The 16,421-nt window shown below is 39.1% G+C and overlaps 1 protein-coding gene across 1 annotated transcript in view; it reads left to right on the top strand.

Moving 5' to 3' along the window:
• SF3A1 (splicing factor 3a subunit 1) overlaps positions 1 to 16,421 on the top strand; it is a 47,273-nt gene that overhangs the window by 6,291 nt on the left and 24,561 nt on the right. The window contains exons 2-4 of the mRNA XM_053702202.1: positions 8,743 to 8,858; positions 9,227 to 9,428; positions 10,340 to 10,597. Coding sequence (XP_053558177.1) covers positions 8,743 to 8,858; positions 9,227 to 9,428; positions 10,340 to 10,597 — 576 coding nt within the window. The remainder of the gene's footprint in view (positions 1 to 8,742; positions 8,859 to 9,226; positions 9,429 to 10,339; positions 10,598 to 16,421) is intronic.

Here is a 16,421-nt window from a genome sequence, read left to right as displayed (position 1 = left end):
TCTTCTGGAAAATGTTGCAGTGCTTGGCAAATGGACGATACAGGCCAATGATGGAATGGAGTACAGTTAAAGAGATACCAAACACACAAATGTTCTTTTGTGATTCAGACAAAGCATACAATTTAAAAAAAAGTTTCCTATTTACTTCTATTATCAAATTTTGCTTCATTCCCATGATATTCTTTGTTGAAGAGATACTTAGGCATCTGGAGCACTAAATGGCTGGAAATAGTGCTGCCATCTATTGCTCTTTCAAATGGATAACATTCTTGCAGAACTGCTGCCATATAGTGCTCCAGAATTGGGCCGGTGTTCTAAAATAAGTCTCGACCTGCGTCACTTCCTGTGACGTGACATCAGCTGTTGGAGGTGTGTGGTGCTCACTGAGTGTGCACAAGTGGCCTGACCTCTCAAAATCAGCTGTTTCAGTAGCAGCAAAGGGTTGAGGAATTGTATGAAGATTAGCCTTTATTGCGCATTAGAGGGTCCAGGATTTATACAGGCGAGTTGGCTTTAGAGCGCATGCGCGCGGTGACGTAAATGGGGGTGAAAAAAAACATAGTTTGAAATAATATGAAAAAAATGTAAATCCCAAATGATCAACACTTAAAAGTATAGGGCGATGCAATCCCAGAAACATCCCCTCTTTATGTATGGGAAGCCCATAAAGCAGTTTTTCGAGGGGAATGTATTAAACACAAGGCACGACTTAAGAAACAATATGATAGTCATTTGACACACCTAACCACCAAAATACACACCTTAGAAATACAACACAAGAACTCCCCTTCTAATTCAATCACTCTCCGCGAGCTAACAACCACTAGAAACTAACTTAAAATGCTCCTCTACTAAGAGGCCCAGAGGAAAGCGTTACAGCTCCGAAAGAAATATTTTTATGAAGGCAACCGCCCAGGTAGAATACTCGCGAACACTCTGAGGGAAAGAGATTCCCTCACGCACATACACAGATTAAAAACACAACAAGGAACATATATCCAAGATAGTAAGGCCATAGCAACTCACTTTCAAAACTTCTACCACCAGCTATATAATCTAAACGCTAACCATGACGCAACACACATACAACAAACTATAGAATATATAGAGTCAGCGAACCTGAACAAACTATCACAAACCCAAGTCTCAGACCTAGAGAGACCTATCACACTACTAGAGATACTAAAAGCTATTAAAGATCTCCCAGTAGGGAAAAGCCCTGGTCCTGACGGCCTCACAAACCTTTACTATAAATCATTTAGCCAAATAATAGCCCCACACTTGCTGACACTTTTTAACGCAATAGACGGAGACACACAGTTCCCTAGAGATTCCCTAAATGCCCATATTTCAGTAATTTTAAAGCCGGACAAACCACAAGATGACCCAGCCAGTTACCGCCCAATTTCACTACTGAACACAGATATAAAGTTGTTGGGAAAAATCTTAGCGAACCGATTTAATACGGTTCTCAGAGATATAATGCACACTGATCAAGTGGGATTTGTCCCTGGCCGAGAGGCGAGGGACAATACCCTTAGAGCCCTAACACTCATTGACTATGCTAAACACCAAGGTATTGAGTCAGTTTTAGTGGCTATAGATGCCGAGAAAGCATTTGATAGGACTGATTGGCAATTTCTAAAATTAACGTTAAAAAACATAGGATTCGGCCCCAAAACATTAAGAAGAATTTTTAGTTTATATAGCCACCCCAGTGCTAAAGTAAAGGCAAACTGGATTCTATCATCAGCATTTCCAATTCACAATGGTACGCGACAGGGATGTCCCCTGTCCCCGATTTTATTTATCCTACAGATGGAAGTTCTTGCATCTCACATACGCAGAAACCAGAACATAAAAGGGATAGCAATTGGCCAGCTCGACTATTAAGTTGCTATGTACGCTGATGACGTACTATTCACAATATCATCCCCCTCTACATCCATCCCTGAGGTCCTTTCAGACCTTTTCTAACTTCTTAGTTAACAAACAAAAGTCCGAAATTTTAAACATTAACATGCCAGGTCCTAATTTCACATCCCTGTCGCGGACGTGCCCGCTTAGATTAAAAGTAGATTCAATAAAATACCTGGGAGTTCATTTATCCCCTAACCAGACAACATTATTTGACAAAAACTATAATACACTGTTCATTAATACACAACGCTACCTCAAAATGTGGACGAACAAACCTCTATCTTGGTGGGGGAGGATACAGGTGATAAAAATGACCACACTACCTAGAATCTTGTATATACTGCAAACAGTACCCCTCCATCTGCCCAGTTGGTATATAACTAGACTTCAAAGATGCATAAATACATTCATATGGGGTAGGTGTAGACCGAGAATTAACAGAAATACGATGCACAGACCTGTTTTGAATGGTGGATTAGGATTACCTAAGATTGAAGACTATTACCAAGCTGTGACATTGCAACGGATACTAGACTGGCATAATACACAAGAGCGCAAGGCATGGGTGACGTTGGACTCACACATTCTTAGGACACCTCTCGTACAGGCTCTTTGCTGGGTATCAAAAGACCTCAGACCCCCCCAATGCCGACAACTCGAATTACATAAGCAACTTTTTAAAAACTGGGACCACATTATAGCCTCCAGACCTTACATTTCTACCTACAGATCTCCCCTGTTCCCGATTACACTAAACATAGAAATGGTAGGAGGCCTAGATAAAGGGTTTCAAAGACTGACGGAGTGGGATTACACAATCCCATTATTTAACTTCATAGAAGCAGGCAAACTCCTAGAGAGGGATAAATTAACTAATATAGCTGATGGAAGATTCACAAAATGGCTTAAATATGCACAGTTACACCATTATATATATATATATATATATATATATATATATATATATATATATACCTCCCCATTTAAATCGGATCTTCTGAGAGAGTTGACCACTTTCGAGCAGTTGTGCTACACTGGCATTGCACCGAGAGGTACTCTTTCCATTTCACGTAAGCTACTTACAAATAACCCTACGGCAGTGCTGCCGACCTACACAGATAGATGGAGTTCAGACTTAAAAGAACACATAGAGCCTGAAACCTGGGAACAAATTTTTAGATCAGTCAAAAAATCCTCAACCTCTCCCGTATTATTAGAATTAAACTTCAAAATCCTCTTACGATGGTACCTGACCCCATCTAGGTTATCGAGTATATACCCCAATGCACCTAACCTGTGTTGGCGTGAGTGTGGAGAACGTGGTGACCTGCTACACATGTGGTGGCACTGCCCTAGAATCCACTCATTGTGGAAAGTTGTTGAACTACAATTTAAGAAATGTGTGGCTGAAACATTTACGTTGACCCCAAACATGGCACTGTTGAACAACATGCCCAAATTGAAATGTAGGTTAAGATTGTTGGTCTTACAGATCGGCATTAATAGTGCGAGGAGGCTAATAGCCCGCCACTGGAAAAAGTCAGTATCTCTGACTAGATCTTTGTGGCTGGAGGAAGTAGAGGAGCAGTATTCTTTGGAAAAATATGGTTACATGTGCCGAAACCAAACAGACATAATTTTAAATGCTAAATTTTTATGGCAGGAGTCGCTCTCAGAGTAGGCCATCCTGCTCACCACATCGGCATTACACACTCACTGCCCCTTGCCACGGAAGGGCCTATCATATAAGTATCAGTTCCACCAGAGTTAGATAGCAACTCATCCAGGCACAAAGGTCAGGAGCTGCAGACCTGGGAGAACGCCAGACCGTACAAAATATCCATAGCTACTTCATACTGCTAGGATATACAACATTTTTGGAGCCGGACCTGGGGACCTGATGGTTAAAAAAAAAAAAAAAAAAAAACTTCTGAGGAAAATTGTTTAGATTAACTGTTTAACTTTATTACATTGACGCTGATATTGTTTTGCACTTTTAACACGTAATTGAAGACATTTGAGCAAGGGACTCACTTACTGATAGACATAACTGATAGACATGAATGGAATGTTAGCACTTACTGTATGGACTATATCAGTATGATGTATTTTTACCTATGTCTTCATGTATTGCGCAAATCATTAATAAAAAACAATAAATAAAAAAGTATAGGGCGGATTCCATTAAAAAATCTGCATGTATAGTGTCACTTGGCCCCACAAAATCTAAAATGGAAAAAAAAACATACAATTTGAAATATGAAAATATGTGAATCCCAAATGATCAACACTTAAAAGTATAGGATGGATTCCATAAAAAAAAAAAAAAAAAAAACCTGCATGTATAGTGGCACCACAAAATCTAACGATTGTGTCTGCATAGAGTGATCGGACCTAAGGTTTATAGAATGAACCAATTTAAATCTGTAAATGGCTCATTCCATAAACCTTAGGTCTGATCACGCTATGCAGACACAACTGTTAGATTTTGTGGGGCCACGTGACTATATATATATATATATATATATATATATATATATATATATATATATATATATATATATATATATATATATATATATATATATATATATATATATATATATATATATATATATATATATATATATATATATATATATATATATATATATATATAATTTTTTTTTAATGGAATCCGCCCTATACTTTTTAAGTGTTGATCATTTGGGATTCACATATTTTCATGTTTCAAATTGTATGTTTATTTTTTATTTTATTTTTTTCACTCCCATTTACGTCACTGCGCACATGTGCACTGAAGGCAACTCGCCTGTATAAATCCTGGACCCTCTGATGCCGTGCGCATGCGGGGAGTGTGTCGGGAGCACATGCGCAATAAAGGCTAATCTTCATATAATTCATTGACCCTTTGCTGCTACTGAAACCGCTGATTTTGAGAGGTTGGGCCACTTGTGCAGTGAGCACCACACAACTCCAACAGCTGATGTCACGTCACCGGAAGTGACGCAGGTCCCGCATTCTTATAAGTTGAGACTTATTTTAGAACACCGGCTCCTAAGTATACGTCCCTGCTTTTCAACAATTTGCCTAGAGAATAAAGATTAATTAATTAATTGAAATTATTTTTGGGTTTCATATCCCTTTTTAAATTAATAAAGCTTCCTGTCTCTTGGTAAATGCATAGACCATAGCTACCTGTTTTCACCTTTTATTCGTGCATTGACACTTGTTTGTTGGCATTTCTGTGCCATGCAAGGTTTCCAAAGACTTCTCAATTTCTGAATATGGTATTGTTTAATGTGTGTGGGTTTTTTTGTTGTGTTTTTTTTTTTTTTCTTTGGAAATGTATAAATAAAATATGTATTTGTAGTGGGAGGAATTGTGGGAGCTTGAAGTTCTAAATTTGCACTTCCAAAAAGTTTGAAAAGGTGTTTTTTTTTTTTTTGTCTAAGGCTTCTGAAAAGAATGAGATTACTTATGTTTTGTATATTTTGGCCCACCATTGTTCTACTATTATAATACATTCTGCTAGGCATGTTTATTAGCTGTTTCTTAGTACCTGAAGCATTTTTATTGAATTTGAATGCCCGGTGTCAGGGATGGCGATAAGTGACGCAGAGGTAAAAATATGACCCAGTTGCATATGTTTCATCATTTAAAATCCGGGGCGGACTGATCAGCTGGGCAAATAGGACCTGGACTGAGGGCCCAGCATGTAGGGGGCCCCACAAATGGCATCTCAATGACTCATGTTGTGCTGCTTAAGCTAGGGTTGACAGCTGCCCTCTCAGTAACTAAGCAGTTGTGTGGGTTTAGTGGGGGCCCTGGCCCCAGAGGGGGGTCCTTGTTCCTTGATGTGTGGTTTGTTGCTCGGGGGACACAGAGTGTGTGGAGGGGGGGCCTGACGGGGGTTTGTCGCTGAGGGCCACGGAGTGTGGGGTCTGGCCCTGGAGGTTTGGGGCCCTGTCTCTGGCCCTTGATGTTGGTAGTCTTGGCTCTGGAGAGCCTGGTGAGGGCAGGGAGGCTACCATGTTCATTTGCATAAATTTGGGTTAGTGGGGGCCCTTACCTAATTTTTGCCCGGGGCCTTGAATGGTCTCAGTCCATCCCTGATTAATATAGTTCCTCCTTATGTATTGAACATCTTATCCACAGCAGTATTGTAAGTCAGTGCTCAGCAAGTGTTAATGCCTCTGCAGTAAGAATATAGGAAAGGTGGGTTACAATAGCTATTTTTTTTTTTTTTAGCTGACTTTCTATAAATTGCTAGGTCTGTTCATCAGGCATTGTAAACTGATCAGTAATCTCTCTGCTCAAACTAGACACAAACTATTTAAACCATGGGTTGACAAACCTATTTGAATCTTAGGAACCAATGTATAGCTTTTTGAAGAGCTATATGTAGAAGGTGCTAGGGAATTATATCTGTCTTTATAGTTCTATAAAGATTACAAAAATGTAGGAGCCATGGATTCCTGGATTTGTAAATCCCTGGTTTTAAAGGGACAGTCAACACAACATGATTCCATATTTTTAAAACCCAAACGAAGATCCGCCTGTACCGCCTCCCTTCTGTATTACCTTTATCCTTGTCCTAGTAATCATTCACTATACATTGTTTAATCTACGCTAAATATGGCTGCCGAACTCCTCCCTCTCATCCTTCTTCCCCATCTCTATGCCATTTCAGGCTCGTCAATGTAGGTATTGATGATACGTCATCGTGCGTTTGTAAATAATTCAGATCGTACTCCGAAATCTGACTTCCAGCAGCTAATTCATGTGTTTCGTGTCAAACAATTGCAGAATAAAGTTACGCTTTTTTGGTTCCTATCGCACATGCGTGAAACTCTGTGAACGAGCTTGAAGATTCTGACCCAGGATTGAATTGATTGGCGGATGGCTTGAAAGAGAAGGGAGATACGTAACGGTGGGGGGAGTTAGGCAGCCATATTTCAAACAAATTAACGCATGTATTGTGAAGGATAGAAGTAATAGAGAAGGGAGGCTTTGCAGGCGGATCTTCGTTTGGGTTTTAAAAATATGGAATCATGTTGTGTTGGGTGTTGACTATCTCTTTAAGGGACATATCACTCTGTTAAAAATGAGATTATATATATAGTCTCCCTTTTCAAAAAGAACAAACCTCTTAGAACTGCTTGTTGCAGGGCTACAGATTAAAGAAAATAATAATAAACTCCCTCCAGACTTGGTCCTGTTTCTTGACCTGGTTTTCAGTATAATGTGGTTGGCAATGTATTACATTGGCTGCTTTTTATTTAAAGTGCTATATCCCTTTTTATCATTCCACTGCATTGGAGTTTGCTGCAGAGTCAAAAGACTTTCTTATCCTCCCTCTAGAGGGGCTGAATGAGCCATAACTAGAGTTCTCTCAGAATGGGGGAAAAAACATTCAGATCCTCCTATATTAGTTTTAATATGTCAAAATATATATATATATATATATATATATATATATATCTATCAACAATTAAAATTATGGGGAGGCGAAAAGTGAGTTTAAAATCCTCCACTAAATGCACAATATAGAGAAAATAACTCATTGTGTAAACCATTTACAAATCTAAACAAGTCAGAAGACTTGCTTTAATCCCAGAAACTCTCTGACTACACTGTTTCCAATGCAGCAAAGGAATCTGGGTAAGATATGCAAATGAGGTTCACAATGACTCACTTTTTTACTTTTAGCCTGCTTTTTAAGACAGACTTCCCTTTACGCCATAGCACTGCTGCATTACACAGCTTTTATGCTTAGCTAGGGTTAGTACAGTGATTCAGACCAATCCCAGGATAAAAGCAGTGATTCAACCTACTCCCAGCTGATGAGTGGCAATAACCACGAAACAGCTGTCCTGGGATTGGTCTGAATCACTGTACTAACCCTAGCTAAGCATAAAAGCTGTGTAATGCAGCAGTGCTATGGCGTAAAGGGAAGTCTGTCTTAAAAAGCAGGCTAAAAGTAAAAAAGTGAGTCATTGTGAACCTCATTTGCATATCTTACCCAGATTCCTTTGCTGCATTGGAAACAGTGTAGTCAGAGAGTTTCTGGGATTAAAGCAAGTCTTCTGACTTGTTTAGATTTGTAAATGGTTTACACAATGAGTTATTTTCTCTATATTGTGCATTTAGTGGAGGATTTTAAACTCACTTTTCGCCTCCCCATAATTTTAATTGTTGTTGAATTTCCCCCAGAAATGAACTTTTCCAAGCAGTGATTCAACCTACTCCCAGCTGATGAGTGGCAATAACCACGAAACAGCTGTCCTGGGATTGGTCTGAATCACTGTACTAACCCTAGCTAAGCATAAAAGCTGTGTAATGCAGCAGTGCTATGGCGTAAAGGGAAGTCTGTCTTAAAAAGCAGGCTAAAAGTAAAAAAGTGAGTCATTGTGAACCTCATTTGCATATCTTACCCAGATTCCTTTGCTGCATTGGAAACAGTGTAGTCAGAGAGTTTCTGGGATTAAAGCAAGTCTTCTGACTTGTTTAGATTTGTAAATGGTTTACACAATGAGTTATTTTCTATATATATATATATATATATATATATATATATATATATATATATATATATATATATATATATATATATATATATATATATATATATATATATATATATATATATATATATATATATATATATATATATATATATATATATATATATATATATATATATATATTTTAATGCCTGATCTAAGAACCAATCTAGTATTTTTAGGAGGCAGGAGTGAAAAGTAAAATGTCTTTTGTTACATGTGTATGCTTTAACTGTTCTCTTACACTTTTATGTAGCCAATGGAAGAGGAGAAAAAAGAGGAGGTGGTTCCATCCAAGCCAATTGTGGGCATCATTTACCCTCCACCTGAGGTCCGAAATATTGTGGACAAGACTGCCAGTTTCGTAGCCAGGTTAGTGTGCCTGACATACATGAATTCGTAAGGCAGTTGACACAAGCTCACATATGGGGAGGCTAGACTTCCTCTGATGAGACAAAAGGTTGCTGGTCTGTGCAGAAGATATCTGAACCACTTCAGCTTTATGCACTTGCACTCAATAGGGACAATTTGAAATATGTAAGATACCCAGACATTTTTTTTAATAATGTTAAAATGACTGATTTCAGAGGATTGGCTACTTACAGATCAGTAGAGGTTATAGCTTTAAAAATAATCCACTTGTCTACTTCAGTTTGTACACCATTTTACTTGAATTATTGTACCTTTTCCTGGAGCAGAATAAAGGAACAGAACAAAAATACTTTTTTTTTTTTTTTCAGAAATGGTCCAGAGTTTGAAGCTAGGATTCGTCAGAATGAAATAAACAATCCAAAGTTTAACTTCCTGAATCCTAATGACCCCTACCATGCCTACTACCGGCACAAGGTCAATGAGTTCAAGGAAGGCAAAGCCCAGGAGCCATCCGCTGCTATCCCAAAGGTTATGCAGCAGCAACAGTCTATACAGCAACTGCCTCAGAAGGTAACAAGCTTTTTTTGAGTTGTCTTCCAATTGTTGTCCATGACCCCCCCCCCCAAGTCATTTTATCTACCTACTATTTATAGAACACAACCCTTTTATCAGTGGTGTTTCTAGTGCTCAAACAGTACTTGATCATGGCTCATTACAAAAATAAAAAATCCTAAAACATTACCGGTTACACACTTGCATAGTGGGTACAGTGTTTTACAAATGAGACTGTAGCTATACCTATGCAATACATGTGTATTATGCCCCTACACCTCATTATGCTGTTCCTGGTATCCTCTTTATTATTTTTATTTTTCACTCTTGATCCTTTTTAGTGATGGGAGGGGAAAAAATGTTTTTCATCCTTTCTCTTTTGCTGCCTCTTGTAACTCTCTTCCTTTTTGCTACTTGCAACAATTGAAATTGGAAAACATAATGTAATGTGGCATTTTGTGTAAAAAACTTATTTACTGAATACTGCTGAACAAATTCACATATCCTATGCAGTAAACAGTCATTTTCAGCTAAGGGTGAGATTTCTTTAAAGCTCCTCTTCCAGGTGCATGGAAACTTTTGTGGCCTTTGTGTTGCCAGAGGGTACAGGTAAACGGTAATATAAGCTCACACAACTAAATTCCTAGTTGTATAATTACAATATAATGGTGTGTACCATGCAACCTCTAAAGTTGTTTAGCATACAGCTTTCATGTCAGTTCACAGACGCAACATTTTCAGTTTATTATAACTCAGCATTTATAAAGTCTAATCTTTTTTGAGCTACCTTTTTATTCCAACATACTCATGCACTGCTATATCTATATATCTGTCATACTGTGGTTCCTCTGTAGTACGCTTTACATTGACTGTCTCCTATTACACAGTAGATTGCTGTCTGTATTACATCTGAAGATTTGTCCTACCAGGTTCAGGCACAGGTTGTGCAAGAGACCATTATCCCCAAGGAGCCTCCAGCAGAGTTTGAGTTTGTGGCTGACCCTCCTTCCATCTCTGCTTTTGACCTGGATGTGGTAAAGCTAACAGCACAGTTTGTAGCTCGTAATGGGCGACAATTCTTGTCACAACTAATGCAGAAAGAGCAGCGGAATTACCAGTTTGACTTCCTGCGGCCCCAGCACAGCCTCTTTAACTACTTTACCAAGCTAGTGGAACAGTACACGAAGGTACAGCAATGTTTTCCATTTTTATTCAGACAGATTTTTTTTTATATTATTATCTAGGCTGTTCCATGAAATCAATCAATACACACAATTTGATTTGTTTGCTTTTATTTACGTGCTTTAAAGGCACTATTATTTTGTCTTTGTTTCCTGTATTTTAAAAATTTTGGGCATTCCAATTAGTGTTAGAGGAAGTGCAGACTCCAAATATATTACCTGGGATTTTCAGCACAGACATTAGTTGCACATTTTAATGACACCTTTATTACTCTCTGATTTGCTTCAGCAGAGATGAAAACCTAGGTTACAACATGGTGGCGTACACATTGCATTAGGGGTCCTGAAAATGAACACTTCTGTATTTTAAAAACTATTTAAAAAAACACCTTATTCTCAGACTAATAATTGCTTTGATTACATCATTCTATTTAGTGTTTTATATCCTGTTTAATATCGTGTGTATCTTTTTTTTCTTTTTTTTTCTTCTTTTTTTTTTTATTTATTTAAATAAACTATGTGATAGAGGTTAGAGAGAATTGTGTTCGTTGTTCAATTTATTTGGTTGGATAGGGGATTGGGTTTGTTTATAGAAAAAAGTTAACCAGAAACCCCAAGGCAGAACATTCTGCAATATCATGGCAGAAAATGTATTATATCTGCAGAAGGAACCGAGCAGTGGCAGTTAAAGGGACATGAAACACAACTTGTTTCTTTCATGATTTAGAAAGAGTGCCATTTTAAAAAGCTCTTCAATTTACATCTATTTAATTTGCTTCATTCTCTTGGTATCCTTTGTTGAAAAAGCTCAGTAGCTGCTGATTGGGGGCTGCACATGAATACCACTTGTGATTGGCTCACCAATGTGCATTGTTATTTCTTCAACAAAAGATATCTACATAATTAAGTATAAAGAATGTCCCTTTTAAAATAAGATTTAGTGTCTGCACTTTTCATTTCTTCTTTTTAGGTGTCACTGTTTGTTCTTTCTCAATGTAAATATTTGCTATGTTCCTCTCCAATTTCCTCCCCCTTCCTGAACTCCAGTGTGGTGCAGGGTAACAGCACATCTGTCTTCTAAGACTAGGAGCCAACCAAAATACTTAGAAGCCAGATTTTTATTTTCTTTACTAAATGTGTGTACATCAGGCTGACGCTTTACCAAATAAATTAATTGGCTATGCAGAGTATTCTGAAAATAGGGTTGTGGACCCCTTCCAGACCATTTTCAGAATACTATGTATATCCCATTAACTCATTTGAGAAAAGCTTTAGCCTTTGTCATGCTTAACATAGAAAAAAATATTTAAATGGGTGTTTATTATATTATTTATATAACATAATCCACACAGTTAAAATGGGTGCTTAAGTTTAACCTGTTCTTGCAGTGTTAAATACAACTATTATATGTAGTGTTTCCAACCCACGCTTCCTCTATTTATTTATTTATTTATTTTTAAAGATCTCTCTACTGGAATATATATATTATATTAAAAAATGAAATCAACCCCACATCGGCTCTAAAGAAGACCCAAAATAATTAATCATAAAGGAGAACCAAGGATAACTAAAAAATGTCTGTATCCCCAGGTGCACAGGGGGCATCAAAAATTAGTCATTAAAGCTAAATCGGTAAGAATCGAAGAAAAGAGAGAAAAAAATAAAGGATGCCCTAGCTAGCATTTTCCATATAACACAATCTCAAATCAAGGGTGATCAGAAAACTAGCATGAATGGAAAAAAAACACATTTATTGATGGAATCACATCTAGAAAAAAGCATATATATGTAATATAATTTAACTAATAATAAAACATACCAATGGCTATGGTAAAAAGAGGACTCTAGATAAAATGTTCTAATGCATATGCAAAAAAAGGGCTGTTAGATTTAGGATAAAAGCTCTATCAATGCTTTGTATGGTTTTTATTATTATTCTATGTGCAGTCACATATAGATAGACTCACAAAGTGTCTAATATCATAAAAGTATATATCTATAAGTCCTATGCATTAAGCAGCATGTAATGTCAGTGCATATAGCCAAAAAGCTACTTTGACCTGCATGATTTGCTCACTTTATACCAGCACTCCTAGGATATATGTGATTTCTCCAACATAGGTGTGTCCGGTCCACGGCGTCATCCTTACTTGTGGGATATTCTCTTCCCCAACAGGAAATGGCAAAGAGCCCAGCAAAGCTGGTCACATGATCCCTCCTAGGCTCCGCCTACCCCAGTCATTCTCTTTGCCGTTGTACAGGCAACATCTCCACGGAGATGGCTTAGAGTTTTTTAGTGTTTAACTGTAGTTTTTATTATTCAATCAAGAGTTTGTTATTTTAAAATAGTGCTGGTATGTACTATTTACTCAGAAACAGAAAAGAGATGAAGATTTCTGTTTGTATGAGGAAAATGATTTTAGCACCGTAACTAAAATCCATGGCTGTTCCACACAGGACTGTTGAGAGCAATTAACTTCAGTTGGGGGAACAGTGTGCAGTCTCTTGCTGCTTGAGGTATGACACATTCTAACAAGACGATGTAATGCTGGAAGCTGTCATTTTTCCCTATGGGATCCGGTAAGCCATGTTTATTACGATGGTAAATAAGGGCTTCACAAGGGCTTATTAAGATTGTAGACTTTTCTGGGCTAAATCGATTCAGTTTTAAAACATATTTAGCTTTGAGGAATCATTTTATCTGGGTATATTGATATTATAAATATCGGCAGGCACTGTATTAGACACCTTATTTCTCTGGGGCTTTCCCAAAGCATAAGCAGAGCCTCATTTTCGCGCCGGTGTGGCGCACTTGTTTTTGAGAGGCATGGCATGCAGTCGCATGTGAGAGGAGCTCTGATACTTAGAAAAGACTTTCTGAAGGCGTCATTTGGTATCGTATTCCCCTTTGGGTTTGGTTGGGTCTCAGCAAAGCAGATACCAGGGACTGTATAGGGGTTAAAGTGTTAAAACGGCTCCGGTTCCGTTATTTTAAGGGTTAAAGCTTCCAAATTTGGTGTGCAATACTTTTAAGGCTTTAAGACACTGTGGTGAAAATTTGGTGAATTTTGTACAATTCCTTCATGTTTTTTCGCAATTGCAGTAATAAAGTGTGTTCAGTTTAAAATTTAAAGTGACAGTAACGGTTTTATTTTAAAACGTTTTTTGTACTTTATTATCAAGTTTATGCCTGTTTAACATGTCTGAACTACCAGATAGACTGTGTTCTGAATGTGGGGAAGCCAGAATTCCTGTTCATTTAAATAAATGTGATTTATGTGATAATGACAATGATGCCCAAGATGATTCCTCAAGTGAGGGGAGTAAGCATGGTACTGCATCATTCCCTCCTTCGTCTACACGAGTCTTGCCCACTCAGGAGGCCCCTAGTACATCTAGCGCGCCAATACTCCTTACTATGCAACAATTAACGGCTGTAATGGATAATTCTGTCAAAAACATTTTAGCCAAAATGAACCCTTGTCAGCGTAAGCGTAGCTGCTCTGTTTTAGTTACTGAAGAGCATGACGACGCTGATATTAATATCTCTGAAGGGCCCCTAACTCAATCTGAGGGGGCCAGGGAGGTTTTGTCTGAGGGAGAAATTACTGATTCAGGGAACATTTCTCAACAGGCTGAACCTGATGTAATTGCATTTAAATTTAAGTTGGAACATCTCCGCATTCTGCTTAAGGAGGTATTATCCACTCTGGATGATTGTGAAAAGTTGGTCATCCCAGAGAAACTATGTAAAATGGACAAGTTCCTAGAGGTGCCGGAGCTCCCAGAAGCTTTTCCTATACCCAAGCGGGTGGCGGACATTGTTAATAAAGAATGGGAAAGGCCCGGTATTCCTTTCGTCCCTCCCCCCATATTTAAAAAATTGTTTCCTATGGTCGACCCCAGAAAGGACTTATGGCAGACAGTCCCCAAGGTCGAGGGAGCGGTTTCTACTTTAAATAAACGCACCACTATACCCATAGAGGATAGTTGCGCTTTCAAAGATCCTATGGATAAAAAATTAGAAGGTTTGCTTAAAAAGATGTTTGTTCAGCAGGGTTACCTTCTACAACCAATTTCATGCATTGTCCCTGTCACTACAGCCGCATGCTTCTGGTTTGATGAGCTGATAAAGGCGCTCGATAGTGATTCTCCTCCTTATGAGGAGATTATGGACAGAATCAATGCTCTCAAATTGGCTAATTCTTTCACCCTAGACGCCACTTTGCAATTGGCTAGGTTAGCGGCTAAGAATTCTGGGTTTGCTATTGTGGCGCGCAGAGCGCTTTGGTTGAAATCTTGGTCGGCTGATGCGTCTTCCAAGAACAAGCTACTAAACATTCCTTTCAAGGGGAAAACGCTGTTTGGCCCTGACTTGAAAGAGATTATCTCGGATATCACTGGGGGTAAGGGCCACGCCCTTCCTCAGGATCGGCCTTTCAAGGCGAAAAATAGACCTAATTTTCGTCCCTTTCGTAAAAACGGACCAGCCCAAAGTGCTACGTCCTCTAAGCAAGAGGGTAATACTTCTCAAGCCAAGCCAGCTTGGAGACCAATGCAAGGCTGGAACAAGGGAAAGCAGGCCAAGAAACCTGCCACGGCTACCAAGACAGCATGAAATATTGGCCCCCGATCCGGGACCGGATCTGGTGGGGGGCAGACTCTCTCTCTTCGCTCAGGCTTGGGCAAGAGATGTTCTGGATCCTTGGGCGCTAGAAATAGTCTCCCAGGGTTATCTTCTGGAATTCAAGGGACTTCCCCCAAGGGGGAGGTTCCACAGGTCTCAGTTGTCTTCAGACCACATAAAAAGACAGGCGTTCTTACATTGTGTAGAAGACCTGTTAAAAATGGGAGTGATTCATCCTGTTCCACTAAGAGAACAAGGGATGGGGTTCTACTCCAATCTGTTCATAGTTCCCAAAAAAGAGGGAACGTTCAGACCAATTTTAGATCTCAAGATCTTAAACAAGTTTCTCAGGGTTCCATCTTTCAAGATGGAAACCATTCGAACTATTCTTCCTTCCATCCAGGAGGGTCAATTCATGACCACGGTGGATTTAAAGGATGCGTATCTACATATTCCTATCCACAAGGAACATCATCGGTTCCTAAGGTTCGCATTCCTGGACAAACATTACCAGTTCGTGGCGCTTCCTTTCGGATTAGCCACTGCTCCAAGGATTTTCACAAAGGTACTAGGGTCCCTTCTAGCGGTGCTAAGACCAAGGGGCATTGCAGTAGTACCTTACCTGGACGACATTCTGATTCAAGCGTCGTCCCTTCCTCAAGCAAAGGCTCACACGGACATTGTCCTGGCCTTTCTCAGATCTCACGGCTGGAAAGTGAACGTGGAAAAGAGTTCTCTATCCCCGTCAACAAGGGTTCCCTTCTTGGGAACAATTATAGACTCCTTAGAAATGAGGATCTTTCTAACAGAGGCAAGAAAAACAAAACTTCTAGACTCTTGTCGGATACTTCATTCTGTTCCTCTTCCTTCCATAGCTCAGTGCATGGAAGTGATCGGGTTGATGGTGGCGGCAATGGACATAGTTCCTTTTGCGCGCATTCATCTAAGACCATTACAACTGTGCATGCTCAGTCAGTGGAATGGGGACTATACAGACTTGTCTCCGAAGATACAAGTAAATCAGAGGACCAGAGACTCACTCCGTTGGTGGCTGTCCCTGGACAATCTGTCTCAAGGGATGACGTTCCGCAGACCAGAGTGGGTCATTGTCACGACCGACGCCAGTCTGATGGGCTGGGGCGCGGTCTGGGGATCCCTGAAAGCTCAGGGTCTTTGGTCTCGGGAAGAATCTCTTCTACCGAT

The sequence above is a fragment of the Bombina bombina genome, chromosome 2 (assembly GCF_027579735.1).
Source record: "Bombina bombina isolate aBomBom1 chromosome 2, aBomBom1.pri, whole genome shotgun sequence".
In the NCBI taxonomy this organism is placed as follows: domain Eukaryota; kingdom Metazoa; phylum Chordata; class Amphibia; order Anura; family Bombinatoridae; genus Bombina; species Bombina bombina.
Note: the sequence above shows the minus strand (reverse complement) of the source record. Positions and strands in the feature narration are given on the sequence as shown.